At 55.2% G+C, this 26,184-nt stretch overlaps 3 protein-coding genes across 3 annotated transcripts in view; 2 read left to right on the top strand and 1 right to left on the bottom strand.

Annotated features, from left to right (window-relative positions):
- Nucleotides 1–3,920: 3,920 nt before the first annotated feature.
- Nucleotides 3,921–5,697, top strand: HGH1 (HGH1 homolog; the record flags this gene model as incomplete). Its single annotated transcript, XM_079722461.1, has 6 exons — nt 3,921–4,546; nt 4,619–4,719; nt 4,818–4,916; nt 5,119–5,210; nt 5,310–5,432; nt 5,518–5,697. The coding sequence occupies 6 exons, from the start codon at nt 3,921–3,923 to the stop codon at nt 5,695–5,697; spliced, it is 1,221 nt and encodes a 406-aa protein (XP_079578587.1).
- Nucleotides 5,698–6,773: 1,076 nt separating this feature from the next.
- Nucleotides 6,774–10,593, bottom strand: LOC307065375 (testis-specific serine/threonine-protein kinase 5-like; the record flags this gene model as incomplete). The annotated part of the gene is given in 12 exon segments (XM_079722177.1): nt 6,774–6,853; nt 6,856–6,927; nt 6,930–7,076; nt 7,156–7,231; nt 7,235–7,293; nt 7,625–7,705; nt 7,708–7,734; nt 7,879–7,959; nt 8,280–8,619; nt 8,786–8,890; nt 9,266–9,500; nt 10,442–10,593. Coding segments are annotated over 12 exon segments (1,455 nt in total).
- Nucleotides 10,594–24,688: 14,095 nt separating this feature from the next.
- Nucleotides 24,689–26,184, top strand: part of MROH1 (maestro heat like repeat family member 1) — a gene marked incomplete at its 5' end in the record, with an annotated part of 54,233 nt that continues 52,737 nt past the window's right edge. Inside the window, 2 exon segments of the mRNA XM_079722230.1 lie at nt 24,689–24,710; nt 25,650–25,795. Coding sequence (XP_079578356.1) covers nt 24,689–24,710; nt 25,650–25,795 — 168 coding nt within the window.

A 26,184-nucleotide genomic window follows, 5' to 3' on the forward strand; every position in this document is an offset into this window, starting at 1 on the left:
AAACCCGCATGCCACAGCTAGAGAGAAGCCAGCACACCACAACGAACAGCCCACGTGCTGCAACTAAGACCCGATGCAGCCAAAAATAAATAAACTAAATAATAAATCTTAAAAAAAAAGAGGCATGGATCTACACACACAATTTCATTTTGACACTGTATTATAGCCTCATAAGAGTAACCACTGAAGAACCTAGAACAGGCAGCTTTGTAGAGACAGAAAATAGCCATGAGGTCACTGCGGGGGTTGGGAGGTTAAGAGTTTCTGCTCCGGGGGGTGAAAATGTTTTGGAAATACACAGTGGTGATGGTGGCAGAATGTTGTGGGTGTGATTAGTGCCACTAATTATACACTTAAAAATAATTAAATGGGGGAATTCCCTGTTGGTCCAGTGGTTAGGACTTGGCGCTCTCACTGCCGAGGGCAAGGGTTCAATCCCTGGTTGGGGAACTAAGATCCCACAAGCTGTGCAGCACAGCCAAAAAAATGGTCAATTTTGTTACATGTATTTTACAACCATTTACAACAGTTAAATGTAACACACCAGAAACCACTGAATTTAAATGGATGATCTGTACTGTATGTGGATTATATCTCAATATGTTACCGAACGGAACTTGGGTCTGCTCGCCTGATGCACAGCGAAGCCAATCTGCTGACACTGGGCTGTAGTGAAGGAGGGTACAGCGTTTATTGCACGCGCCAGTCAAGAAGAACTGGCAGCTCATATTCAAAAGACCTGAACTCCCCAGTGGCTTTCAGGGAATGGCTTTTAAAGACAGTGTGAGGGAGAGTGTCATGGGTTTCGTGATCAGCTCGTGCACAGTTCTCTGGTTGGTTGATGGTGAGGTAACAGGGTACTAGGTATTTCAGAAATCTCAATTACCAGTTTTCTGCGGTCTAAGTGCAGGTGGTCAGCATGCAGTTAACTTCTTCCACCTGCTGGGGGCTTTAGTATCTACAAAACCACTCAAGGATATGGCTCAGGATATTATCTATAGCCTTCAAGTAGAACTAAAGGTCCTTGACTTTGTTTTATGGCTAAACTATTATTACTTTGTCTAGACTGCTCTCCCTTTTTTGCTACGTTTTCCCACTTCTCTGATTCAATTTGCTCTTTGGAACTCAGGGACGGCCTAGGAGGCTAAAGCTCTTCTACAAACAAGAGGTGGGGGACGTGACAGTGGGAGAGGGGTGTCTGTCCCCAGGAAGGCCCTGCAGGGTCCTGTTTGGTTTCAAATAAAGCTATTTTTAAAAACACACGGAAGGGACTTCCCTGGTGGCACAGTGGTTAAGAATCCGCCTGCCAATGCAGGGCACACGGGTTTGAGCCCTGGTCTGGGAAGATCCCACATGCTGCATTGCAGCTGAGCTTGTGCACCATGACTACTGAGCCTGCGCTCTAGAGCCCACAAGCCACAACTACTGAGCCCACGTGCCACAACTACTGAAGCCTGCGTGCCTAGAGCCTGTGTTCCGCACCAAGAGAAGCCACCGCAATGAGAAGGCCGCACATCGCAACAAAGAGTAGCCCCCGCTCACCGCAACTAGAGAAAGCCCACGCACAGCAACGAAGACCCAACACAGCCAAAAATAAATAAATAAATAAAATTTAAAAATACATAAATAAAAACACACAGGAGCCTCCTTAAAGGGGCTTCCACTGGCCAAATTGAGGATCAAAATAATGACAGTAAAGTATTATATTTCTTTGAATCAACTAGGAATTCATGAGACTTCATTGACATAAATAGGTAAAGAGAAAGCTTTTTTCCCTACAATAAATGTTAAAATTAGAAAATAGCCATTTGGTAACCATCACGGTAATAACTAATTCAGAGAAAAAAACAATACATGCAAAAACTGGGGAGTGAAAGGTGGATGAGGAAGGGAGTGTTTACATAGCCTCAAAGTATCCCTCCCATAAAATACTTATTAAATACAAAAAGAAAAAGAGTAACCTGACAGGGAAGAAGCTTGGGCCACTCCATCATAATTAAGTGATCAAAATAAGCCTCTCCCGCGCTGAGACAAACGGACATTGTGCCACCTGATTGGACAGGATGAAGAGAACCCAGGATTTCCTCCAGAGCATTCCTACCAGAAATGTACAACCTGAATCTAATCAGGAGACAACCAGACAAATGCAAATCAAGGAACATGCTACACAATAGCTGGCCGGTGGTCTGTGTCAAGGGCATGAAGAGCTGTTCCCACCTGGACACAAGAGGTAAGACAAAGGTCATTACCGGGGTGACCTGGGAATTTGAGGTCTCTGGGTCAAGGCTATATGGGGGTTCTTTGTGCAGTTCTTGTACCTTTAACTTTGAAATCACTTCCAAACACTTTGGATCTTTTAATTCATCGTGGGCATATTTGAGGCTCCCTAGCTGGTGATTACTGTAAACACTTCCTTGGTCCGGTCAAATCACGGCCTGTTCATTAGTCCTCTGCTCACGCCAGTGGGCACTGAAGGTGCACATTTTTGTCTCAGTCAAAAGTACCCACCAGAGGGCATCATTTACCTAGGTTATCCACAATATTCTAATTCCATATCTTGAGGAATTTTCAACTCTTATGGCCTGGCCGGGATCTGTGTGTCCCGAGCATGTGGTTGCCTTGGAGAGGTGGCACGTCCTTGGACTCATCCATCCTCTTCCTCAATTTCCATGGGACTTTCAGGAAAGTTTAGATTGGGATTGAGGCTATGGGTCTCAGGCGGGGCAAATCCCGGCTCTTGGACGTTATGACCTCCTGACCTCAGGGGCATATTTTTCCCTGTAAGTGGCTCTTCTGGGCATCACTGCCCCTAGAGGCTTCGTCCTAGCCCTTAGTGTGAAACAAAAATAATATCAATCTATTAAGGGGCTTATAACCTATGTAAAAGTAAAGTACATAACAAATAACCCATGAGTCAGGTAATAAGTGGGGGGAAATCCCTATATTAGAAAAGAAAGGTCTCAAATCAATGACCTCAGCTTCTACCTTAAGAAACTAAAAAAAAAAGAACAGCAAATTAAACTCAAAGTAAGCAGAAGAAAGGAAACAGTAAGGTCAGAATAGAAATCAATAAACTTGAAAAAGAAAACAATAAAGAAATGAATCCAAAAGGTGGTTCTTTAACAAAACCAATAAGGGCTTCCGTGGTGGCGCAGTGGTTAAGAATCCGCCTGCCAATGCAGAGAACACGGGTTCGAGCCCTGGTCCGGGAAGATCCCACATGCTGCAGAGCAATTAAGCCCGTGCGCCACAACTACTGAGCCTGCGCTCTAGAGCCCTCGAGCCGCAACTACTGAGCCTGCGCGCCTAGAGCCCGTGCTCCGCAAGGAAAAGCCATCGCAATGAGAAGCCTGCGCACCGGGACGATGAGTAGCCCTTGCTCGCCGCGACTAGAGAGAGCCCGCGCGCAACAACAAAGACCCAACACAGCCAAAAAGAAAAAAAAAAAAAAAAAAATCGCAAACTTAATACAACCATATATAAAAACGAAAATATATCACGATCAAACGGAGAGTATGCCAGGAATACACTAGAAAGTCAAGCACTGTAATTGATCCTGCTTTTCTTCCCGCGAAGACGGATGTCTGCCAATCACGAAGGAAGAGGGAATGTAATCAGTCCGCTATCAGCGGCTGGCAGGACCCCTAAGGGACGGTGCCATGCCAGGGCCCAATGCTTGTCCCTGCACGGCCCCCACCACCGCGCAGAGCCCGAGGTCCCCGGCTTCCGGCCGGCAACTAATCCCACAATCCCCCGGGCCTTGGCGTGGCCCCGCCTCCGCGCGCCGGTCCCGCCCCTTGCTCAGAGCCGCTAGCCTCGGATTGGTCGCCGGGGCTTCCGGTACCCTGGTGGGCGGGGCCGCTGACCACCTGTAGGCGCACCACATCGCTGAGCTTGCGTAGCGTAGCACGCCGACCAGCATGCGGGAGGACGAAGGGGACGTGGGTGGGTCAGCCGGTGGCCTCGCCTCCGTGGGGTCGCCGATGCTGGAGGCCGGCCCGAAGGCGGAGGCGGCGAAGCTGCTGCCCTTCCTGGCGCTCGGGGCGCGGGCTGACCTGCAGGCGGCGGCGGCGCAGCATGTGTTGGAGCTGACCGGCTCGGGGCCCGGCCGCATGCTGCTGGCCGGCCAGGCGGCACTGCTGCGGGCTCTGGTCGAGCTGGCGGTGGCCCCTGCTCCCGCCCCGGCCCGAGACGCCGCTCGCGCGCTAGTCAATCTGGCCGCCGACCCCGGCCTGCACGAGCCGCTGCTGGCGGCCGAGCCCGGACTACCTGCCTGCCTGCTGGGCTGCGCGTTGGACCCACAGTGGCCCTGGGCCGAGGAGGCGGCCGCCGTGCTGGCTAACCTCAGCCGCGAGCCGGTGCCATGTACTGCGCTGATGGAGGCGCTGGCGGCCGCTGAGCCCGGGGAGTCGGGCCTGGAGCGGCTGGTGCTCGCGCTGTGCACTCCCGGCTACAACGCCCGCGCGCCCCTGCACTACTTGGGACCAGTGCTCTCCAACCTCAGCCAGCGTCCTGCGACGCGCGCTTTCCTGCTGAACCCCGATAGGTGAAGCCCAGGGCGCTCGCGGGGAGGGGGTGGAAGTGAGGAGGGACGGCACTGAGTGGCCTTTCCCTCCAGGTGCGTGGTCCAGCGGCTGCTGCCTCTTACCCAGTACCCGGACTCCTCGGTGCGCAGGGGCGGGGTGGTGGGGACACTGCGAAACTGCTGCTTCGAGCACCGTGAGTGGTGGTGGGGAAGTTGCCGTGTCGGGGAGTGGGAGGAATAGACTGGACCCTGGGGCCCCTCTGGACTGGCCTCCATTCCTCTTTCTCCCCAGGACACCATGAGTGGTTGCTTGGGCCTGAGGTGGACATTCTCCCCTACTTGCTACTGCCCCTGGCTGGGCCTGAGGACTTCTCCGAGGAGGAGATGGAGCGTGAGTGGCTTGGGTCGAGACTCAGCGTTGGTCTGGCAGGAGGGGAGGCCAGTGGGGTGAGAGGCAGAAGGAGGTGTCCAGATGAGGGCCCCTTCTGAAACCTTGTAGCAGGGAGTTGCTGAACACAGATGGGCCTTACAGTGGTAGGGTCTTGCCTAGCAGTCCAGGGGCCAGCATAGGGACCCAGTGAATTCACCCCTAGGGCTGCCCGTTGACCTGCAATACCTGCCACAAGACAAGCAGCGAGATCCTGATGCCGACATCCGCAAGATGCTCATTGAGGCCATCATGCTGGTGAGCCGGAGCACCTGCTGCATTAATGTTCCCCCCCCCCCACACACACACATATATTATTAGCACGCTGATGTCGGGATAACCTCTGCTCTCTCCCAGCTGACGGCCACGGCACCTGGTCGGAAGCAGGTGAGGGACCAGGGAGCCTACGTGATCCTGCGTGAGCTGCACAACTGGGAGCCGGAGCCCGATGTGCGGGTGGCTTGTGAGAACCTCATCCAGGTGGGTGCAGGGTTGGGGGACTGGTGGATGTCCACAGTGTGCCAGCCAGCTGCTCACCTGCTTCCCCTGCCTGCCCTGCTGGCAGGTTCTCATTGGGGATGAACCAGAGCGCGGCATGGAAAACCTGCTGGAGGTGCAAATACCTGAGGATGTTGAGCGACAGCTGCAGCAGCAGGACCGCCGGGAGCACAGCAGCGCGAGCGGCGCGGCGGGGGCTGGAGCTGTGGCCCCAGAGACGCACACAGAGGGGGCTGCGCCCACCTGAGGCCCGCGAAGCCTGCCGCCAGCTCCGGGCCCACCTTTGCTCGCCATCCGTCTAGGCCTCTCAGACCAGGGCTGCGTGCAGCCGCCGGCGGGCCTCTGGGTCCCCTTGCTCTGAGGGTGTGCCCTGCTGAGAAGCAGAGCTGTTCGTAAGCTCCGGGTCTTTGCTGAGGGTTGAGGGTGTCTCCCTGTGCCCTGTTGGCTCCAGCAAGAATGCTGGTTGCTCAGAGGAGGACTGTTCAGCCAGAGCTGGCCCAACCCTGTGACTTGCTCAGGTATCTCCATGGGGATGGCCAGTAGGGCTGGACAGAGAAACACTGCAAGCCCGAGGGGCTAGCTGGAGCTTCCCAGTCCCAAGGGTGCTACAGGGGTCTGGGCATAGTGGGGCACCCAGGTGCTTGCAGTGCCCCTCGGTACCAGTCCCACCCCAGGCCCCTCCATCCTGGGGCCCTGCCTGAGACCCAGCCTCAAAGGGCTCACCTGTTGAGATTTTCACCAGCCACAGCCTGTCCTGGGGTCTAGCCGGGGCTGCACCCCTGTGGCCTGTCCTCGGAGCACTTGCTGGGTGTTGCCTCCCCTTCATGCTCCCCACCTTTCCACTTGACCTGTGCCCAAACCTACCCTCAGCTCTTCGCAAGCTCCTCAAGTCCTATTTCCCAGTCCTGGACTGCCCTGATGCCCTCGCTCTCCCCCACTAGCTAGGCCCTCTCCCTGGTCAGCTTGCCTGAGCCTCCGCTCCCCAGAACCCCCTGCCTGCCAAGCTGAGCGCCTCCCTGCTGTGCCTGCAGCCTCGCCCTTGGCTCAAGTCTTTCCCCTGACCACCCTGCAAAGCTGGAGACAGCTCCACGGGCGCGCCCATCAAGGCTGGCTTCTTCATGGGTGCCGAGTGTCTCCCTCCTCTGCGTTCCCTTCTCTATTCTCTCCCTTCCCCCCAGATAAATTAAAGCTCTGGCCTGGAGGTATGTGGATTGTTTTCCAGATGCCCCAAGGCCCGCGGCCCTCTTCCTGCATTAAGTCCACACCGTTGGCTCCACAGAATAAACGCTCTATTTGGCCTCGCCCCCACGCTCCCGCCCGCCCTCAGTTAACCAAGTAGTGTCCAGGCATGCGGCGGGTGGCAGACATGGAGCATAGCGACAGCGGACGCCTGGAGGGGCCACCGCGCGACTGGCCGTCTCCGTGCTCCAGAGTCCCAGCCCGGCAGAGTCGCACCTCGTCTCCGGGGAGACTCCGTGGGCTCGGGCGCCGGACCAGAGGCACTCTCAGGGTGGGTGCCCTGTTGCTGGGGTCGCCGCAGTTGCAGGAGCGTCCTTGGGGGATCTGAGCCCGCGCTGGGCTCCACGTTGTCTGGGGACGTTGGGAGCTGGGACTCCTCAGGCTTCTCTGCAACCGACAGCAGTGGGAGGGTCAGGTGGGGCGCTGAGGAGCCGCCCACCTGCCCCCACTGGTGGGCCTGCAGCACCTGGTGTGACGTCACCGAGCACGGTGCGGAAGAGCGCATGCGTGGCGGGCAGCCTCCAGTGGTGCGCGGCCGCGTGCTACAGGCCCAGGCGCGCTCGCGGGTGCAGCTGGAGCAGGCCTCGGATCAGGTCCTGGCACTCTGCGGGTGAGGCCTCAAGGATGTGGCCTACAGATGCCACTGCCCCCCACCCCCCCGCCCTGTCGCGCCCCAGCCCACGGCCATCACCGCCAACAATGCCGGCAGCTTGGGGCGGTCATCTCATTCAGTCTTCCCAAACGGCCGTAGGGTGTCCGTGTTTCACACGTGGGGTGACAGGCAGAGAGAGGCGAGGCGGCTGCCCTGGGCTAGTGCAGGGTTCAGGCTTAGCGGGGCCACCAGCCCAGGTCCCCCTCTCCAGACCCAGCTCTCTCTTGCCGCCCACCTGGGTGCGGGCTGGGACGGGGGAGGGACACAGGGTGGAGGCGCTCACCTGGGGACAGGCCTGGCCGTAAGGTGGGGCCCCCGCACATCAGATACAGCATGCGGTGGGGCTGGCGCTCCTTGGGCAGTTCCCGGTCACCATGGCGTAGAGCACGACACCTCCGGGGGGCATGGGCTTCCCAGGGCGTGCCCCCTCCCCACCCCACCACTCCCCTCCCCTCCCCTCCCCTCCCTAGGGGTCCTGGAGCCCGTGAGGTGGCGCTCCCCGGCTCCACGGGTCAGCCTGCTCCCCGCTGTGCTTGCTCGCGAGGACCTCCAGGGCTGCGTAGGCCACAGAGCCGTAGCTGCGAGTTTTAAGCCCCGACCGATTGGCAAAGCGGAAGTCTGCAGGGAGCGTACAGGGAGGGAGGGTGGGTGGCGGGTGAGGGGCGGGGTGTAAGTGGGCTCCTGCGGGGTGGCTGTGTGGTGGGCATGGGGCGTGTGGGGTGACTGCAAGTGTGGCTCTGGGTGAGGGTGGGGTGTAGGCCTCCTAGGGGGGTTGAAGGACAAGGCAGGCTGGGGTCAGAAGTCTGGAGCAAGCCAGTGTAGACGCAGGGTGCCTGGCTGGGGCAAGAGTGGGGTACGTGTGGCCCACAGAAGTGGAAGACCTCGGTCAGAGTTGGTGCAGGCTGGGGGCAGGGTTGGGGGCTGGGCCGCAGGCTCACCGCTCAGCTTTAGGACGCCTCGGTCATCTAGCAGGATGTTCTCACACTTTAGGTCCCTGCATGGGGAAGCGGAGGTGAGGCTGGGCCTGAGCTCAGGCGGGTCTCCATGCGGTGGGTGGGTGGGCTGGGCGGCGCCCTCAACTGCCATGCCTGAGTTGGGGCAGCGCGCCACAGCACTGACAAGCTGCTGGAACAGCCTGTGGGCCTCCTGCTCCAGCCCCGGGCAGCGGCAGTGGTCGGACACGGCAGTGATGTGCTGCAGCAGGTCACCACGGGCCGCCGGCTCCAGCACCAAGTCGCCGTGCCAGCTGTTCCGGTAGGTCTCATAGAGCTGCACGTACTGGGTCCCGCCCGCCTGCCATCACCCCGAGGAGGGGCCGTCAGTTGCACTGGTTTGGGGTCTCGGGATGGGGCTGGGCTCGAGCGTAAGGGTCCCAGGAGGGGAAGGGGGCAGGCCTGGGCTGGGCGGGAGGGGACCAGGATGTCTTGGGGTCTCTGCCCACCACGTTCAGGTGCTCGTAGGTAGCAGTGAGTGACGAGATCTCACAGGGCAGGAACTTGCAGGAGAACTCCACAGAGGCCTCAGCGGTGGAGACGATCTTGATAGCCACCTGCGGGGGTGGAGGGTGGCCACTGTGCGAAGACCACAGCCCCTCGGGGGCGGGATGTGGCAGAACAGGCCCTGTGGCCTTTGTGCATGTTGCTGAACTTGGCCGGGGCAAGGCTCGGTGAGCAGCGTCCTTGGGGGGCAGCTCTGATCTCCTGCTCACTCCTGTCCCAGGCACTTATGTGTTCAAGGGGTCCGGAACTGGGAGTCATCAGCCTGCCCGAGCCTTGGCCTTCAGGGAGGATCCAGGACCAGGAGGGAGCCGGAGTGCCTGGGAAGTGCCTGGGTGGGGTTAGGACAGGGGCCTCAGGGCTGGTGAACCGGCTGGAGGGTGAACCACGGATCCCCCACCGCATGGGGAGGAGGCGGCCTGCCTCACCGTGGTGTGGCACTTGCCCCTCAGGTCAGAGGCCAGCTTGGAGTTGTGCTGTATGCACTCCTGCATGGCATAGGCCAGGTGGACTTTGGAGAAGGCCCCAGAGCCGATCTTGGAGGAAGGCAGGTAGCTGTTGTCCCTGCTTTCGCATACCTGCTCCATGAAGGCTGTCTGGTCTGACTTTCTGGAGGTCAGGGCACTGCGGAAGGGGTTGGGGCCACCCAGCTCACCACAGGGCCTTGGGGATGGGGGACGGGAGGCATGACTGAGGCCTGACCTGTTAGCGGGACAGGGGTGATGGGGCTGCAGGAGGCCAGCTGGGACCTGCGCCCTCTCAAGGCTGCAGCCAAGCTTCTGAAGTCTTGCTGGGACTGGGGCAGAGACAGGGGAGGGACCAGGACTGAGAGCTCGGGGTGGGAGGCTAACACAGCTGCACAACCATGGACTGGCATGGGGGAAGGTAGGCTCTGGGACAGCAGGGGCAGATTCTAGAATGGAAGGTTCTAGAGCTGTACCTGTGGTGTGCCCTCAAAGGGGGTGTCCTATCCCCCAGGACTAGCTTGCCCTAAGACCATCTTGCTGGAACCAGCCCTGCCCTGCGTGAGGCCCATTCTCTGGGGTGAGAACCCCAAGGGCCAAAAGAGGCCTTTTTTTGGCGGTGCTGTAAGGCTTGCAGGATCTTATTTCCCTGACCAGGGATTGAACCCAGGCCTTTGGCAGTGAAAGTGCCAAGTCACATCCACTGGCCTGGGGACTTCTCTGGTGGCACAGCAGTTAAGAATCCGCCTGCCAGTGCAGGAGACCCCGGTTATCTCTGGTCCAGGAGGATCCCACATGCCACGGAGCAACTAAGCCCGTGTGCCATAACTACTGAGCCTGTGTTCTAGAGCCCACGAGCCACTACTACTGAAGCCCACGCGCCTAGAGTCTGTTCCACAATTAGAGAAGCCACCGCAATGAGAAGCCCACGCACCACGGTGAAGAGTAGTCCCTGCTCACCACAACTAGAGAAAGCCCACGCGCAAAAGTGAAGACCCAATGCAGCCAAAAAACAAAAACAAACAAACAAAAAAACCACTGGCCAGCCAGAGAATTCCCAAAGCCACCCATCCTTCCTCTGCTGAGGCCTGGAAGCTTCTGCTCAGGCCAAGACCTGCTGCAGAGGCCTTTCCCCCAGACCTCTCTACACACTTGATGACACGTTCCCAAGCAAGCAAGTAACCCTCGCCCCCGCTTGAGTCCACCTCAAACCCCCAGCTCCAGGAGAGATGCGCCAACACGGTCCCTCCCTTCTGCTGGCCCCTGGGGTCTTCTGTGAGTGCTTTTACCATGGGGAGTAGCAGCCAATATTTCCTGAGGGCCTGCTGTGAGCCAGGTGCTGTTCTAAGCTGCAACTACCAGCTCCCAGAGCCCTGCCCCTGTGCACAGACCACACCCGACGTGCCTGTCCTGTGGTAGGCAGTTCACACCCAGGATTTCAAATCTGAGCACCACCAAGCGATGCCCCCTTTCCAGACGACACAACTGAGGCCCAAGTCGTAGTCTCTCTTCTGTGAGCTGGACGGCACAGTGGCTGGGGGCTGCCGTCCTGGCAGTGTCTGTGGACTGGACTTGTCCCCACTGGGATCCACGGTCCATGGGGTACTCCTACTGCAGGGAAAGCCTTAGAATGCTTGGAATTGAACTGCTGTGACACATTTCGTCATCCCTGCTGGACTGTGAGCTGCTTGAGAACGAGGCTGGTGCTTGATATTCCCTTGCTCGCCCATGACCCTTGTCTAGCAAACTGCCTGGAGTTTAGAAAATATGGACAAACTAACTGGTTTGCTACTGACCTGGGGGTTAGGAAAAGAGAAGCTGCTCCAGGTATTTCAAGGGGAGGGTAACGTTATATTTGTCTTTCTCTGACTGACTTCGTTTAGCATGATGATCTCCAGGTCCATCCATGTCCCTGGAAATGGCATTATTTCATTCTTTTTTTATGGTTGAGGAGTAGTCCATTGTATATACGTGCCACATCTTCTTTATCCATTCATCTGTCAATGGACACTTAGGATGCTTCCATGTCTTGGCTGTTGTAAATAGTGCTGCTATTAACACTGGGGTGCATGTATCTTTTCAACTTATAGTTTACTCCAGATATATGCCCAAGAGTGGGATTGCTGGCTCATATGGCAACTCTATTTTGGGTTTTTTGAGGAACCCCCATGCTGTCTGCCATAGTGGCTGCACCACTTCACATTCACACCAACAGTGTAGGAGGGTTCCCTTTTCTCCACACCCTCTCCAGCATTTGTTATTTGTAGACTTTTTAATAATGGCCATTCTGACTGGTGTCAGGTAGTACCTTATTATAGTTTTGATTTGCATTTCTCTAATTAGCAATGTTGAGTATCTTTTCATGTGCCTATTGGCCATCTGTATGTCTTCTTTGGAGAAACGTCTTCTGTGCTTTTTTTTTTTTTTTTTTTTTTTTTGCGGCACGCGGGCCTCTCAGTGTTGTGGCCTCTCCCGTTGCGGAGCACAGGCTCCGGACGCGCAGGCTCAGCGGCCATGGCTCACGGGCCCAGCTGCTCCGCGGCATGTGGGATCTTCCCGGACCGGGGCACGAACCTGCGTCCCCTGCATCAGGGGGCGGACTCTCAACCACTGCGCCACCAGGGAAGCCCCTGTGCATTTTTTAAAAAATAAATTTATTTTATTTATTTTACTTTTGACTGAGTTGGGTCTTCGTTGCTGCATGCAGGCTTTCTCTAGTTGTGATGAGCTGGGGCCACTCTTCGTTGCAGTGGGTGGGCTTCTAATTGCAGTGGCTTCTCTTATTGTAGAGCATGGGCTCTAGGCACGCTGGCTTCAGTAGTTGTGGCACGTGGGCTCAGTAGTTGTGCGTTGCGGACTCTAGAGTGCAGGCTCAGTAGTTGTGGCGCACAGACTTAGTTGCTCCGCAGCATGTGGGATCTTCCCGGACCAGGGCTCGAACCCGTGTCCCCTGCATCGGCAGGTGGACTCTCAACCACTGCGCCACCAGGGAAGCCCTATGCCTGCTCATCTTGATTCTCACGGTCTGTTGGCGTACTGGACGTGTGCCTCCAGTTTGCGTGTGTGTACCTGTCTGTGGAGGGTTCCTCGGCCTTGGGGTCTCTGGGGTGTTGGTTGGGTGTTCAGTGTGTGTTCATGTGTGAGAGATATAGGACATGACAGTGCCTGTGTGTGTCCAGGTCAGGCCCACCTGGCGTGTGTACCTGGACAGGTATGTGCTTGTGAGAGGACCGGCTTTGGGCGCACTGAGGCGCCGAGCCGGCGTCGCCGATGCCTCTCCCGCTATGTGGGGCGGTGCCTGTGTGCCGGGATCAACGCGGTGTAAATGTCGTACGAGGACACAGCGGAGTGGGAAGGGAGCCGCTTCCTGCGCCTGCGCAGTGGCCGGCCGCACGCCTTGAGGCCGACAGGGCGGCCCTACTGGCGCCCAGCAGTCAGGGGTAGAGGTCACGGGGCGGCCGGGGGCGGGGCCGAGCGCGAGGCGGAGTTTGCGCACTCTGACTCTCTGGGGTTCGGGAGACCCGGTGGAGAGGGCGAGAGGGACGCCCCTCCGACCAGTGAGCGCAGAGATCGCTTGGGGGCGGGGCCGGGCTGCCGCGCGCCAGGCCACGGTTGGTGGGGGGTGGCGGTGGGCTCGCGGCGTGGCCCCGCCCACTCCGGTCAGCGGCAGGCGGGAGGGCGGTGCCTGGGCCGCGGCTGCCGCGGCTCCTCAGGTAAACGGGGCCGGGGATCGGGGCTGGCGGCGGTAACTCGGCGAGGCGCCCCTCGGGGAAGCCGGGGCTGCGGACTCTCGGGCCGCCCCCTTGGCCAGGCCGCCGTGGTAAACCGAGTGAGGGGGCGCCTCTCCAAGGTCACCGGGCGAGCGCGGAAAGGGTCCCGGGCGTCGCGGGGCCGAGCCCACCCCCTTCCCCGGGCTCAGGTGCGCCCAGCCCCGCGCGGAGCCGGATTTGCCGCGTCACAACCCGGAAGAGTGCCCTGGGAGCCGAGCCGCTCACATTCTTCCTCGCAACGGCATGGGGAGCCCGGCCCCCGTGCCCGTCCCCTCCCAGGGCGGGGTTCGGGGTACCTGGTCTCTGTGCCCGTCTCCTCCCTGGGGGGCGCTTGGTCCCCAGTCCTGGCGCCTGTCACTCCGGAGGCGTGTGGTCCACGTCCTCGCTTCCCCGGGAGGAAAACGGGGTCCTCTCTATGGGAAGCTAAGCCTAAACCCGAGAGTCCCAACGCGCAGGGGCCGCTGTATTTGTTCCATTTTCTCGTTGACTGTAGAGCAGGGAGGTACTTTGTCCACAGTCCTGAGGATTAGTGGTCACGTAAGGTAGGCGTGAAGCCGGAGGGCTGCAGGACGTCCCGCTCTCAATCCAGGTGAGAGCTGCGTGGTGCTAGGCCAGGGCTGGCTCCCAGTCCCTGGGCTCTTAGGCCCCAGTTTGGGTTCTGGTTTTCCTGGAGCGCCAGCACAGCTACGGCCTGAGGTTCCCCTTTGCTGGCCCAGCGGGGGTGGGGGCGGGGCCGACCGGTGAGCTCAAGGGCAGTGAGGCACAAAGGGGTGTGGGGGGCAGAGGCGGCCTGTGTGGGGTGTAAGCGGGACTGGCTGCCTGGTGGGGGGCGGGTGGGGTTGGGGTGGAGGCTGGCTTGTGGGGACCACTCTGGAAAGGGATGGTGGTAGAGGTGGGGAAGAAGGTGGTCAGTGAGTCACTGTAGGGTGTGGGGAGGGAGATGGAGGAACAGGAGGGGGCGATGCTGACCTCTGACCCACGTAGCTGAGTGCACGATGACGCAGGAAAAGAGGCAGGTGAGGTGGGGGTCGGGGAGAAGTCGGGGTGACGCTGGTGTTAGAGCTGTTGAGTGTGCGTGGCGATGGTGGTCCAGGTGGAGATGGCCAGCAGGCGCTGGGCCCCAGGAGACCCATGCGGGAATCATCAGTGTGGGACACTTGAGCGGTGGCATGATTGTGACATGGCTGCCCCTATGGTCCTGGCAGCCAAAGGGCCTGGGGATGCTGTTGTCAGCAGGCTCTTCGGCCATCATGGCTCAAGTGAGCACGTGTCTCTCGTCTCTCTTTGGTGTCAGAATAGGATCACCTGGAGTTGAGCTGTCTTGGTTACCTTGAAACCGACGTCCACGCTGCGGTGGATTGTTTGGACCTGCGTCTTGCTGTTTCTCACTCCTCCAAGGCTGTTTGCTGCCTGCTGAGGACCCTCAGTGGGTCAGAGGTGGAACCCGTGGGTGCTTGCCTGCTCCCTCGCCTTCACAGCTGTCGCCTGTGCCTGGAAGCAGGTGTCTGTGCTTATTTCAGACCCAGGGTCCACCAAGGCCCAGGTGGACAGCCGGGTCGCTGCTTGTCTGTGTTCAGCAGCCCCAGGTCTCGTGAGCCCCTCCATGGAGCTGAGCTACTTGACCTTCTTGAGGTCGGGCCCCAGGAAGGCTCCTGCTCAGTGCTCAAGGAACGTTGGCTACTGGATGTCATGAGAAATGTGCTTTCTCCACTGAGCTGGAGGGCCACCCAGTTTTGGGGGTGACACGGCTCGGCGTGGCTTATGTTGAGAAACGGTGTTCTCAAGGGACTGTGTTTCCTGGGTCATCTGCCCAGGTTCTTGTCGGTGACTCTGGAAGTTGATTCCTTCTCTAGCTCCTGTGCTAAGAGGGGAAGACCCTGGGCCTTGTGCGTGGGTGGGGGTGGGGAGTTCCCGTGACCCCCCAGGGCCTCCTGACTTCCCAGTCTCCCCTCACACACCTACCCTCCAGACCAGCTCCTGGCTGCCTCTGGGCTGGGCTGTGTGTGGCCTCCTTCACCTCCCACACCCACTTCTGACCCCCCTCCGGCTCAGCAAAGTTGGCCCAGCACCTCTGTTAGTGTGTGCCAGTGCATGTGGCAGCCATGATACAAGTGGGCATCTTTCAGGCCAGGGGCTCTGTGGGTGGGGGCAGCGCCTGGTGGGCATTACTAAATGCCATTGAATGGATGCTGAGTACAGGTGAGCCAGGAGGAGGGGTGGGAGAGGGAGGAGGGAGCTGCTTCTGCACTCACCCACAGCGTGTCCAGCATGGGAAGGAGGACCCTGTTGGCCCTGCTCCGTGCCCTGTGCTGGGAGCATCTGGGCAGCTGTGGAGGGCAGTGCAGGAGCCAGTCCTGGCGGAGTCTCGCCCCATTGCTGACCAGCTGCTGACAGCACGTCCCTCGCAGACCTGCTTGGCCGTGCAGGTTAACGGAGATGGTGCCTCTTCGGTGCATCCTGTGGGACGCAGGGAGCCTCCCAGGCCCGTCCCTGTCTCTGCAGCGTGTTCACCTTGATTTGCCATCAGCGCTGTGCTCACAGGTCTGTCTGCTCCACAGACCTCCTGGCCTGGGGCAGGGGCAGCAGGTGGAAATTTACAAAACCGGTCAAGCCCTGCTCTTCCACCAGCCAGGTAGTTTATACTTACTTGACTACCACCTTTTTCCAGTGCTTGTTTTTTAAAAAGTCTAACCAGATCCCTGATTGACACATGTGTGTTTTCTAACACTCTGTACTCACGGGAGGGCTTCTGTAGACGGATGTCGAGAGGTGGATGATCCCGTCACGCAGTGCGACCGTTTGGGCTTGTGGGGGACCCTCCACAGGCTCTGCTGGTTGTCCGCACCTGTGTGGTGGCCACGGCAGTGACAGCATCTGGTGCTGGCAGAGCGCAGCGGTGTGCAGGCCTCGCTCCCAGCCACTCACTCGTGACGCGGGGAGAGCCCGGTCCTGGACTGGCCGTCTGCACGCCGCCCTCCTTCTTGTTTGCCTTGTTGATGCGGATGAGCTCCTTTGCGTGTTCGTATTAGACAGATTAGCCTCTTGTCATACCTGTTATGAATGGTTTGACCTGTTTTGTCTTTTATTTCCTTTATGCTCCACTGAGGATGGGGTGAGTTGTGAGAGTGTACGGTTGTGGGCATAGGTGTATGTGTGTTTTTGACTTTCAGAAATTAAAAAAATTTATATAGTCCAACTGAACAACATTCATCAGGGTGTGTGGGTTTTTGTGTCTGGCTTAGAAAATCCTTTCCTACTCCAAGACTATAAAATGTGTAGTTGTATTTTCTACATAGGACTTACATTTCATTTTTACATGTAACACTTGTATCCATCTAGCATTTATTTTGGGGTAAGGAAAGATGTAGGGAAGACTAATTTTTTTCCCTAAGTGCCTAACTAGCTGTTCCAACACTATTGGCTAATCTGTCTTCATTATTTAAAATCCTTCCTTTCTTTTTCTTCCTTATTGGTGTTTATTTCTGGACTTTCTATACAGTTCTGTTGATTTGTGCACCTCTTCTTAGAACAATAGCATAGTTTTAATTACGGTAGCCTTTTAATACGTTTTAACATAACATAGGACAAATACTTTTCACATACTTCTCAAAATTTAGTTGGCTACTTTTGTACGTTGATTCTTCCATATGAACTTTGGAACGATTTTATCAAGTACCCTCCAGTAGCCCGATTCACATATTTGTAGATGAAGGAAAATTGACAGTTTTATAATATTGAGTCTTATGGGAGGATTTTGGGTCTTTTCCTTCAATGAACAGCTTTTGTTTGTGTTTTGAAATTGCGTGCATACTAAGGATATAAACCACAACTTTTCTCCCCAATCACAGTGCGCTGGAGCAGACTGGCACGCACAGCTGTCACTGTTTAGAACCGATGCCACAGTCCCCGTAGGAGCCAGGGCTGCAGGAACACTGGGTCACCCGCTGGAGGGGTGCGCTAAGGGACTGGCCCTTGAGGAATGAGTGGGTTTCCCGGGGTGGAGGGGGCAGGGCGGGGCAGGGTCGGGCAGGGTCCTTGTAGGGACCAACAGAAGCAGAGGTGCGAGAGCCGAAGCCCTGGCCCAGGGCGTTCAGGTGCTGGACGCCTGCAGCGTGATGGGTGAGAGAGAAGCAGAGAGGGGCTTGGGTCTAGGTTGCGACAGCCCTCGTTGAAGGTGTTGGTTTGATTCTGTGGGCAACGGTGAGGATCGGTGAGAAGCGATGTGACGGGATGTGACCTGCGTTTGACAAAGACCAGCACTCAGCGTGGAGGAAGTGGCCCAAGGCAGGGTTAGGTGAGGCGGCCACCAGGGATCAGCTCTCAGAGAAAGAGCAGGGCACCTGCTGCCTGATGTGCAGGGTGGGGGTGGAGTGAGGAGGTTGGGGGGCGCTGACGTTGGTCATGGCATGTCTGTCACTGCGTGGTGGCCTTAGAGGTGTTCGCTCGTTCAGTTGCCACTCCCTTAGCAGCATATTCAAAGAGCAGTGCTTGGACAAATTTCAGTTTATCAAGTTTTTCTTTTATAGATTTTGCTTTTGGTGTCAGTCATGGATATTTTCTTCTATGTTTCTTTCCAGAAGTTTCATAGTTTTTTCTTGTTTTGTTTTTAAAGTCCTCCACACTTCATTTTATTTTTTTATTTTTTTGCGGTACGCGGGCCTCTCACTGTTGTGGCCTCTCCCGTTGTGGAGCACAGGCTCCGGACGCGCAGGCTCAGCGGCCATGGCTCACGGGTCCAGCCGCTCTGCGGCATGTGGGATCTTTCCGGACCGGGGCACGAACCCATGTCCCCTGCATCGGCAGGCGGACTCTCAACCACTGCGCCACCAGGGAAGCCCAGAAGTTTCATAGTTTTAAGTTTCACATTTAGGTCTGTGGGTCATTTGGAATTTTTGTGTGTGGTGTGAGGTATAGATGGGAGTTTACTTATTGTATGTGGGTGTCCAGTTGTTCAGTACTGTTTGTTGAAAGACTATCTCTTCTCCACTCAGTTGCCTTTGTACCTTTGTTGAAAACTGGACATATGGGCTTCCCTGGTGGCGCAGTGGTTGAGAGTCCGCCTGCCAATGCAGGGGACACGGGTTCGCGCCCCGGTCCAGGAAGATCCCACATGCCGCGGAGCAGCTGGGCCCGTGAGCCATGGCCGCTGAGCCTGTGCGTCCAGAGCCTGTGCTCCGCAACAGGAGAGGCCACAGCAGTGAGAGGCCCACGTACCAAAAAAAAAAAAAACTGGACATATAAGTCCTGAAGTCAGGTAGGGTAAGTTCTCCAATTTTGTTTTGTTTTGTTTTTTTCAGAGTTGTCTTGGCTATTCTAGGTCCTTTGCATTTCCACATGAGTTTAGAATCAGTTTGTCAATTTCTACAAAAAACATTCTTTTTGATTTGATTTGATTGGGAATGCCTTCAATCCGTAGATCCATTTGCAAAAAATTGATATCCTTGTACGGTATTTCTCTCCATTTATTTAAGTTTTCTTTAATATCTCTCGGCAGGTCCATCTTTTGTCAAATGTATCCCTAAATATTTCATATAATTTTTGCTCAGTGGCAAATGATGTGGCTTTTTCAATTTTTGTTTATTGTTATTATATGGAAATACAGTTGTGTTTTTATTGTTAATTTTTTAAAACTTTATTTATTTTTGGCTGTGTTGGGTCTTCGTTGCTGCGCATGGGCTTTCTCTAGTTGAGGCGAGTGGGTGCTACTCTTCATTACGGTGCGCAGGCTCCTCACTGCGCTGGCTTCTCTTGTTGTGGAGCACGGGCTCTAGGTGTGCGGGCTTCAGTAGTTGTGGCACGTGGGCTCAGTAGTTGTGGCTTGTGGGCTCAGTAGTTGTGGCTAGTGGACTCTAGAGTGCAGGCTCAGTAGTTGTGGTGCACAGGCTTAGTTACTCTGTGGCATGTGGGATCTTCCCGGACCAGGGATTGAACCTGTGTCCCCTGCATTGGCAGGTGGATTCTTAACCACTGCGCCACCAAGGAAGCCCCATAAGTTGCTTTTTTAATGTTAATTTTATATCTTGTGATCTTGCTAGCTGACTTATTGATCTGGTTCCACTTGTAGATTCTGTAGGATTTTCTGCATAGATGGCCACATCATCTGTATATAAAAACAGTTTTACTTCTTTTTCAATTTGGATGCCTTATATTATTTTTTTTTCTTGCCTTACTGCATAGGCTAAAGCCTCCAGTATGATAGTGAAAAGAATGGGTGAGAGCAGACATCCTTGCCTTGTCCCCCATCTTACAGGGATTGCATTTAGTCTTTTACCATTAAGGATGTTCTTATAGGTTTCCCTTAGGTGCTGTTTGTCAGGTTGTGGAAGTTCCCTTCTATTCCTGTTTGTTGATAATTTTTATTATAAGTGGATGTTGGATTGTGGCAAATGCTTTCTCTGCATTTATTGAGATGATTATATGGTTTTTATTTTTTGGTCTGTTAATGTGACTTACATTGGCCGCACTTAAAAATACTCAACCAACCTTGCATTCATAGGATAAACCCAATTTAGTCATGATGTATTATCCTTTTTATATGTTGGATACGATTTGATAAAATATTGTCAAGAAATTTTGTGTCTATGAGGGATATTGGTCTATAGTTTTCATTATTTGTAGTATCTGTGTCTGGTTTTGTTATCAGAGTTATGCTGGCCTCAGAGATTCAGTTGGTAAGTGTTTTTATTTAGTTTTGGCTGCATTGAGTCTTTGTTGCTGGGCGTGGGCTTTTCTCTAGTTGCGGCGAGCAGGGGCTACTCTTTGTTGCGGTGCACGGGCTTCTCATTGTGGTGGCTTCTCTTGTTGCAGAGCACGGGCCCTAGGTGCGTGGGCTTCAGTAGTTGTGGTGTGCGGGCTCAGTAGTTGTGGCTCGTGGGCTCTAGAGCGCAGGCTCAGTAGTTGTGGTGCACAGGCTTAGCTGCCCGAGACTTGTATTATTGCTCAGAATATGGTCAGTCTTGGTATATGTTTCATGTGATTTTGGAAAAAATACATATTCTACTGTTAATGAATAGAGTGTTCTATAAATACTACTTAAGTTGGTTGACGGTATTGTTCAGGTCTTCTGTACCTTTAGCAATTTTCTGTACACTTGTTCTAACAATTACAGATAGAGGGGTGCTGAATTTCTACTATATTTTGGATTTGTCTATTTCTCCTTGCATTTTTATTAGGTTTGATTTTGTGTATTTTGAAGCTCTGTTATTAGGTGCATAAATGTTTAGAATTGTTATGTCTCTGTAATCCACTTTGTCTAATATTAATATAGTCACTCCGGCTTTTTTATGACTAGTTGTCAGCCTTGTTTTTCTTTTCCCATTCTTTTACTTTAGCCTCTTTATGTTAACATATTCAGTGTTTCCTGTGGTTTCTTGAATATATGAAATACAATTATAATCTACATGTCCTTAACTAGTAGTTCTTTCCTCTGCATCATTTCTGGGTCAGTGTCTATTGATTGATTCATCCTCATTATGGGTTGAGTTTTCTTGCCTGTTTGCATGTCTGGTAATTTCTTTTTTTAAATAAATTTATTTATTTATTTACTTTTGGCTGCATTGGGTCTGCGTTGCTCTACGCAGGCTTTCTCTAGTTGCGGCGAGTGGGGGCTACTCTTCGTTGCAGTGCACAGGCTTCTCATTGCGGTGGCTTCTCTTGTTGCGGAGCACAGGCTCTAGGCATGCAGGCTTCAGTAGTTGTGGCATGCAGGCTCAGTAGTTGTGGCGCACCGGCTTAGCTGCTCTGTGGCATGTGGGATCTTCCCGGACCAGGGATCGAACCCATGTCCCCTGCATTGGCAGGCAGATTCTTAACCACTGCACCACCAGGGAAGTCCCTGCCTGGTAATTTTTGATTGGATGACAGACACTGTAATTTTACTTTGTTAGCGCTAGATGTTTTTGTGTTCCTATTATTATTCTCAAGCTTTGTTCTGGGTTGTGGCTAAGTTATTTGGGAACAGTTTGATCCTTTCAGGTCTTGCTTTTAGCTTTGTTAGGTGAAACCAGAATGGCATTTAGCGTCGGGCTAATTTTACTTCTTTTTTTTCTTTGTCTTTTTTTGGCTGCATGGCACAGCTTGCCGGATCTCAGTTCCCCGACCAGGGGTTGAACCCGGGCCATAGCAGTGAAGGCCTGGAATCCTAATCACCAGGCCATCAAGGAACTCCCTAATTTTACTTCTTTACTGAGCTGAAATCTTTTTTAGTGCCGTTCCCAGAACCCTGTGAGTTGTGATGTTTCCCCCGATTGCTGGGAGCAGGCCCCTTCCTGCCTCATTGTGAGCCCCAGGGATAATTTGCTGCTAATCCTTTTGGGTGGCTCTTTTCCTGGCCTTGCGTAATTTCTTCTTCTTCTTTTTTTAAAAAATAAATTTATTTATTTATTTTTGGCTGCATTGGGTCTTCGTTGCTGCGTGCAGCTTTCTCTAGTTGAGGCGAGCAGGGGCTACTCTTCGTTGCAGTGCGCAGGCTTCTCATTGTGGTGGCTTTTCTTGTTGCAGAGCTCGGGCTCTAGGCACGTGGGCTTTAGTAGTTGTGGCACGCGGGCCCAGTAGTTGTGGCTCGCGGGCTCTAGAGCACAGGCTCAGTAGTTGTGGCACACGGGCATAGTTGCTCCACGGCATGTGGGATCTTCCCAGACCAGGGCTCGAACCCGTGTGCCCTGCACTGGCAGGCGGATTCTTAACCACTGCGCCACCAGGGAAGCCCCTGTAATTTCTTCTTAAACATCGTGCTTGTATTGGTTTTCTATTGCTATTGTAACAAATTACTACAAACTTAGTGGCTCAAACAGCACATATTCATTATCTTAAAGTTCTTAAGATCAGAAGGCTGACATGGATCTCATGGGGCTAAAATTGGGTTGCTAGGGCTGTGCTCCTTTCCGGGGACTCTGGGGAGGATCTCTTTCCTGCTGTTTCAGGTTGTTGGCAGAATTTGGTTCTTTATGGCTGTAGGACCAAAGTCCATGTCTTCTTGCTGACTGTAAGCTGAGGGTTGTTCCCAGCTTCTATAGGTGCCCACATTCATTGGCTCAGAGCCTCCTTCCTCCATCTTCAAAGCCAGCCATGGTGGGTTTTCTTCCCATGCTTTGATTTTCTCCCCCTTTTTCCATCTCATCTCTCTGACACAGCTGGGAAAGGTTCTCTGCTTTTAAGAGCTTAGGCTGGTCTCACCCACATAATCCAGGGTAATTTCACCATCTCAGGGTCTGTACCCTTAATCCCATCTGCTAAGTCCCTTTGCCAGATAAGGTAACATATTCACATTCTGGGGATGAGGTCATGGGCATCTTTGGGGACATTATTCTGTTGCCCCTGTGCTGGCTAGTAAGTCAACTGAGTGACCAGGAGACCCTCTGCAGGTCTCTGGACTTCTCTCTGGTACTAGACCCTCCAAACTCCAGCAAGACTCAGGCCTCCCGAGATGCTCCCCGTCCTAACTCTGGGCCTTCCTGAGTGTCCTCAGCTGGATGTGCCCTATAGGTGATGAGCTGGAGTGATCTCAGGGCTTCATGCCCTTCGTTTCCTGTTGACCAGCAGCCTGAGAACTATGGCTTCACGTGTTTTGTTCAGTTTCTTAGTTTTGGTTGAGATGGCAAACTGGTCCATCCCTCCCAGGTGGGCTGGGGACTGACGTCTCTTATGCTTGTTTGCGTTTGCTGCCACTTGAGTCGAGTGAGCACAGCTGTCTGCACTTGTGTGAAGGATGTTCCAGCTGGAGCTGGTTAGCCCCTTTTCTCTGAGGCGTGGACATAGACAGCTGTAGCTTTTCACAGGGCAAAGCCTCTGCCCCAGGAACTGGCTGCTTGCCTTGTAAGCTCAGACCGGTTCTGGGAACTCAGGATGTGGGTTCCATGTGCGGGGGTGCCTGCCTCTGAGAAGTGTCCTGTGGGCTTTCTGAAGCCTGTGGCCAGTGCACCTCATACCTGCCTGCCAGCTGTGGCACTTTCCGCCTTTCAACTTTTCAGGGTGTGGGGTTTTTCTGCCACCTTCTTGCTCTGCTGCCAGTGGAATATGTGTTTTTATTTCTTGTTTTCCTTGTTATTTTCAGATGCTTTCCAGGAAGAAAGGGGAAACACCTTGCTGATGCCACCAGCTTCAAACCAATCCTCTCCACCTGCTTTCTGTCTGCCTGGGATTCCTGGAAGCTTCTGGTCTGCTAATTTTATCTTTTCTTGTTTTCTAGTGCTCTTGTGGGTTTGTTCTTTTAAAACATGCATCTTTTCTGTCATTTCACTGAGGTTTTGGCGGGATGGGTGAATGCTTAGGACCGGTGTGCCTTCTTGATCTAGAATTCTCACTTATTTTTTTTTAAATTAATTAATTAATTAATTAATTTTTGGCTGCGTTGGGTCTTCGTTGCTGTGCACGGGATTTCTCAGTTGCAGAGAGCAGGGGCTACTCTTCATTGTGGTGCATGGGCTTCTCCTTGCAGTGGCTTCTCTGCTTGCGGAGCACGGGCTCGAGGCACGCAGGCTCAGTAGTTGCAGCATGCGGGCTCAGTAGTTGTGGCTTACGGGCTCTAGAGCGCAGGCTCAGTAGTTGTGGCGCACAGGCTTAGTTGCTCTGCAGCATGTGGGATCTTCCCAGACCAGGGATCGAACCCGTGTCCCCTCATTGGCAGGCAGATTCTTAACCACTGCGCCACCAGAGAAGCTCTAGAATTCTCACTTATTTTTAATTCCACCCCCTAACCCTGTCCCTACATTAGGTGACTTCTCACTGCCCCCTTCCCGTGTGGCCACAGCCAAAGGAGCATATCCTCCACGCTCGGGGTCAAGTCAAGGCATCTCTCCTTTGCTACCTCCACCTTCACCCTTTTCTGGACGGGTGGTGACTGGGGAATGAAGGGTGGTGACCAGCAAATCGAGGACACTAGTGTGAGAAAGCAGTACAGGTCCTCGGAGAGTGTGCCATAGGGCAGAGCATGTGACCACATGGTGAAGTGGGGAGCCGCTCGCGTATTTCATGGGCTTTACCCTTTGGGTCCATCCGTTGCAAGTGGCGCTTCGAGGCATGTGGTGTTTGGATCCCGTGTGCTGTTTGGATGGTTGGTTTCAGGCGCCAGGGAGCCCACCAGATCCCTGTGCTGCCCGCCCAGTCTCTCGGCCAGCAGGAGGCTCATTTAACATTGTGCTAGGGTCTCAGGCATGGGGAGTCCCGGCTCCGCAGCCACCAAGGCAGTTGCTCTTGGCTCTCAGGGAGGGGGTCCCCGCTCCGCACAGACCGCCAGCGACGCCAGGCCTGACACGCACGCAGTGAAGGGAGATGCTGTAGCTGGAGGTGGTAACATGCTTGCCCAGGCCACCGTGGGCCAATCAGGACCAGCCCTGGTGGGCCGGCCATGCGTCGGCGGGGCTGACAGCTGCTGGGGTGGAGGAGAGCCGGTGACCATTGAGGGGACGGTGCCTCCTGTCCTTCGCACGCCTTTCAGCCGAACTGTGGCAGAGACAGTTCCCCCAGGATGAAATTGTTTAAATCTTGTGTTTTACACAAACACAGTAACTGCTAGTAAACTGAGGAGGCTTATGACTTAAATGTTGCACGTCTGGTTGCTCCAGGTTTGAAGAGAGCTGTCCATGTTCACACCGGGCGAGAGGAAGCCACGGCCACAGCAATGAGCGAGTCATACGTGAAGAGTGAGTATGTGGGGCTCTTGGCAGGTCTCCATGTCATGCCTGCGGTTTCTGAGCTTGGGACACAGAGGAGCCCGTGGCATTGAGTAAATGTGCTTGGAAGGAATGACGCTTGCACGAACACACTTTCTCTAAGTTTTCATTTAAAAAAAAAAAAAGAAAACAAAGCTCTTGTCTCTGCAGATGCTGACGCAGAGGTCCAGATTTGGCCACAGGCTCAGTCTGGTGTGGGGGACTGCGTTTGCCTGGCACAGGGGGCTTCGTGCTCCATGTGGGAGGGTCCCTGTGCCTTCGTCCCTTCTTACAAAAGCCCCAGGGCCAGCATCCACTCTGGCTGGCTACTCTGCTTGCAGCCAGGGCCAGCTGTTTGCTGAGGGCATGGCCCAGGGCGGGGCAGAGGCTGGGAATGGTGTTCCTGCCCCACAGGTTCCATCCCCAGGGTGAGGGTCTGCGAACTGCTGGCAGGCACACGCCCGGAGCTCTCGGGGCGCCGAGGATGGGGGGTCCTGTCCATGGGGCGGAGGCCTGGATCTGGGTGTGGGGTGTTGCCAGGGTGAGGAGTCTGCGAAAGCAGCTGGTGGGACTGGGGTGCCACCTGGCAAGCACAGGGCAGGGTGTGGGCCGGAGGGCCACCTGGGGCAGCTCCCGAAGGGGCCCTGAGCCTGGGCCGCCTGCCTTTTATAGGAGCTCGGACCCAGTGGGGCCGGAGACGTGGAGCAGACATGGCCTGGGCTAGAAGGTCGGGGTACAGGTGGCTGGAGTGACCTCAGAGCAGGCGGCCAGTGGGTCCCAGAGATCCTGGCCAGCGCAGTGGAGGCTGCAAAGCGGCCAGGCCGGTGCGGCGGTCTCCTCCAGCTGTGGGGCCGAGTCCTCAGAGGCTGAGCGTAGCGATGGTGGGGTCGGGGCCGGGCCTGACTACGCCACTGGGCTTTGTCACGGCAGGGCTGTTCACCATTCTGCTGGACGCTGTCACGGACGCGGACCCTCAGGTGCAGGAGCAGGTGTGTGGCGCCCTGTGCACCCTCGGAGAGTCGCAGCCTGAGGAGGCTCTCCGCGCCTGCGAGGAGCACCTGCGGCTGCACGAGAAGGTATTGCTGCTCCTGCCGGGCCGGGCTGTGGGGCGGGGCCTGAGGGGCGGGGTCTGCGCCAGGGGTCTGCCGGCTGGCTGGGTCCGGAGTGCAGAGCCGTGCTGCTGTGGGTAGAAAATCATCCCTGCAAGTCCAAGCCCCCTCGAGGCAGGCAAGTCCAGCATAGATGACCCTCTTTGCCTCGTGGCCTGTGGGTTGGTCCTGTCGTGGAGGGTCCGGGTGGTAAGCACTGCAGCGTCCAGCCGCTCGCTCGCAGGCCCAGTGCCGCCATCCCCTTTCGCTGACCCGCTGGAGCCTGGACAGCTGTCCTCGCCAATGAGAGAGGGCAGCTCGCGTCCACCGCGTTAACGGGAACACGTGGACGGGCCTCGGAGAGGGGCTGTGGCTGG

This window comes from Hyperoodon ampullatus, assembly GCF_949752795.1.
Source record: "Hyperoodon ampullatus genome assembly, chromosome: 17".
NCBI lineage: Eukaryota > Metazoa > Chordata > Mammalia > Artiodactyla > Ziphiidae > Hyperoodon > Hyperoodon ampullatus.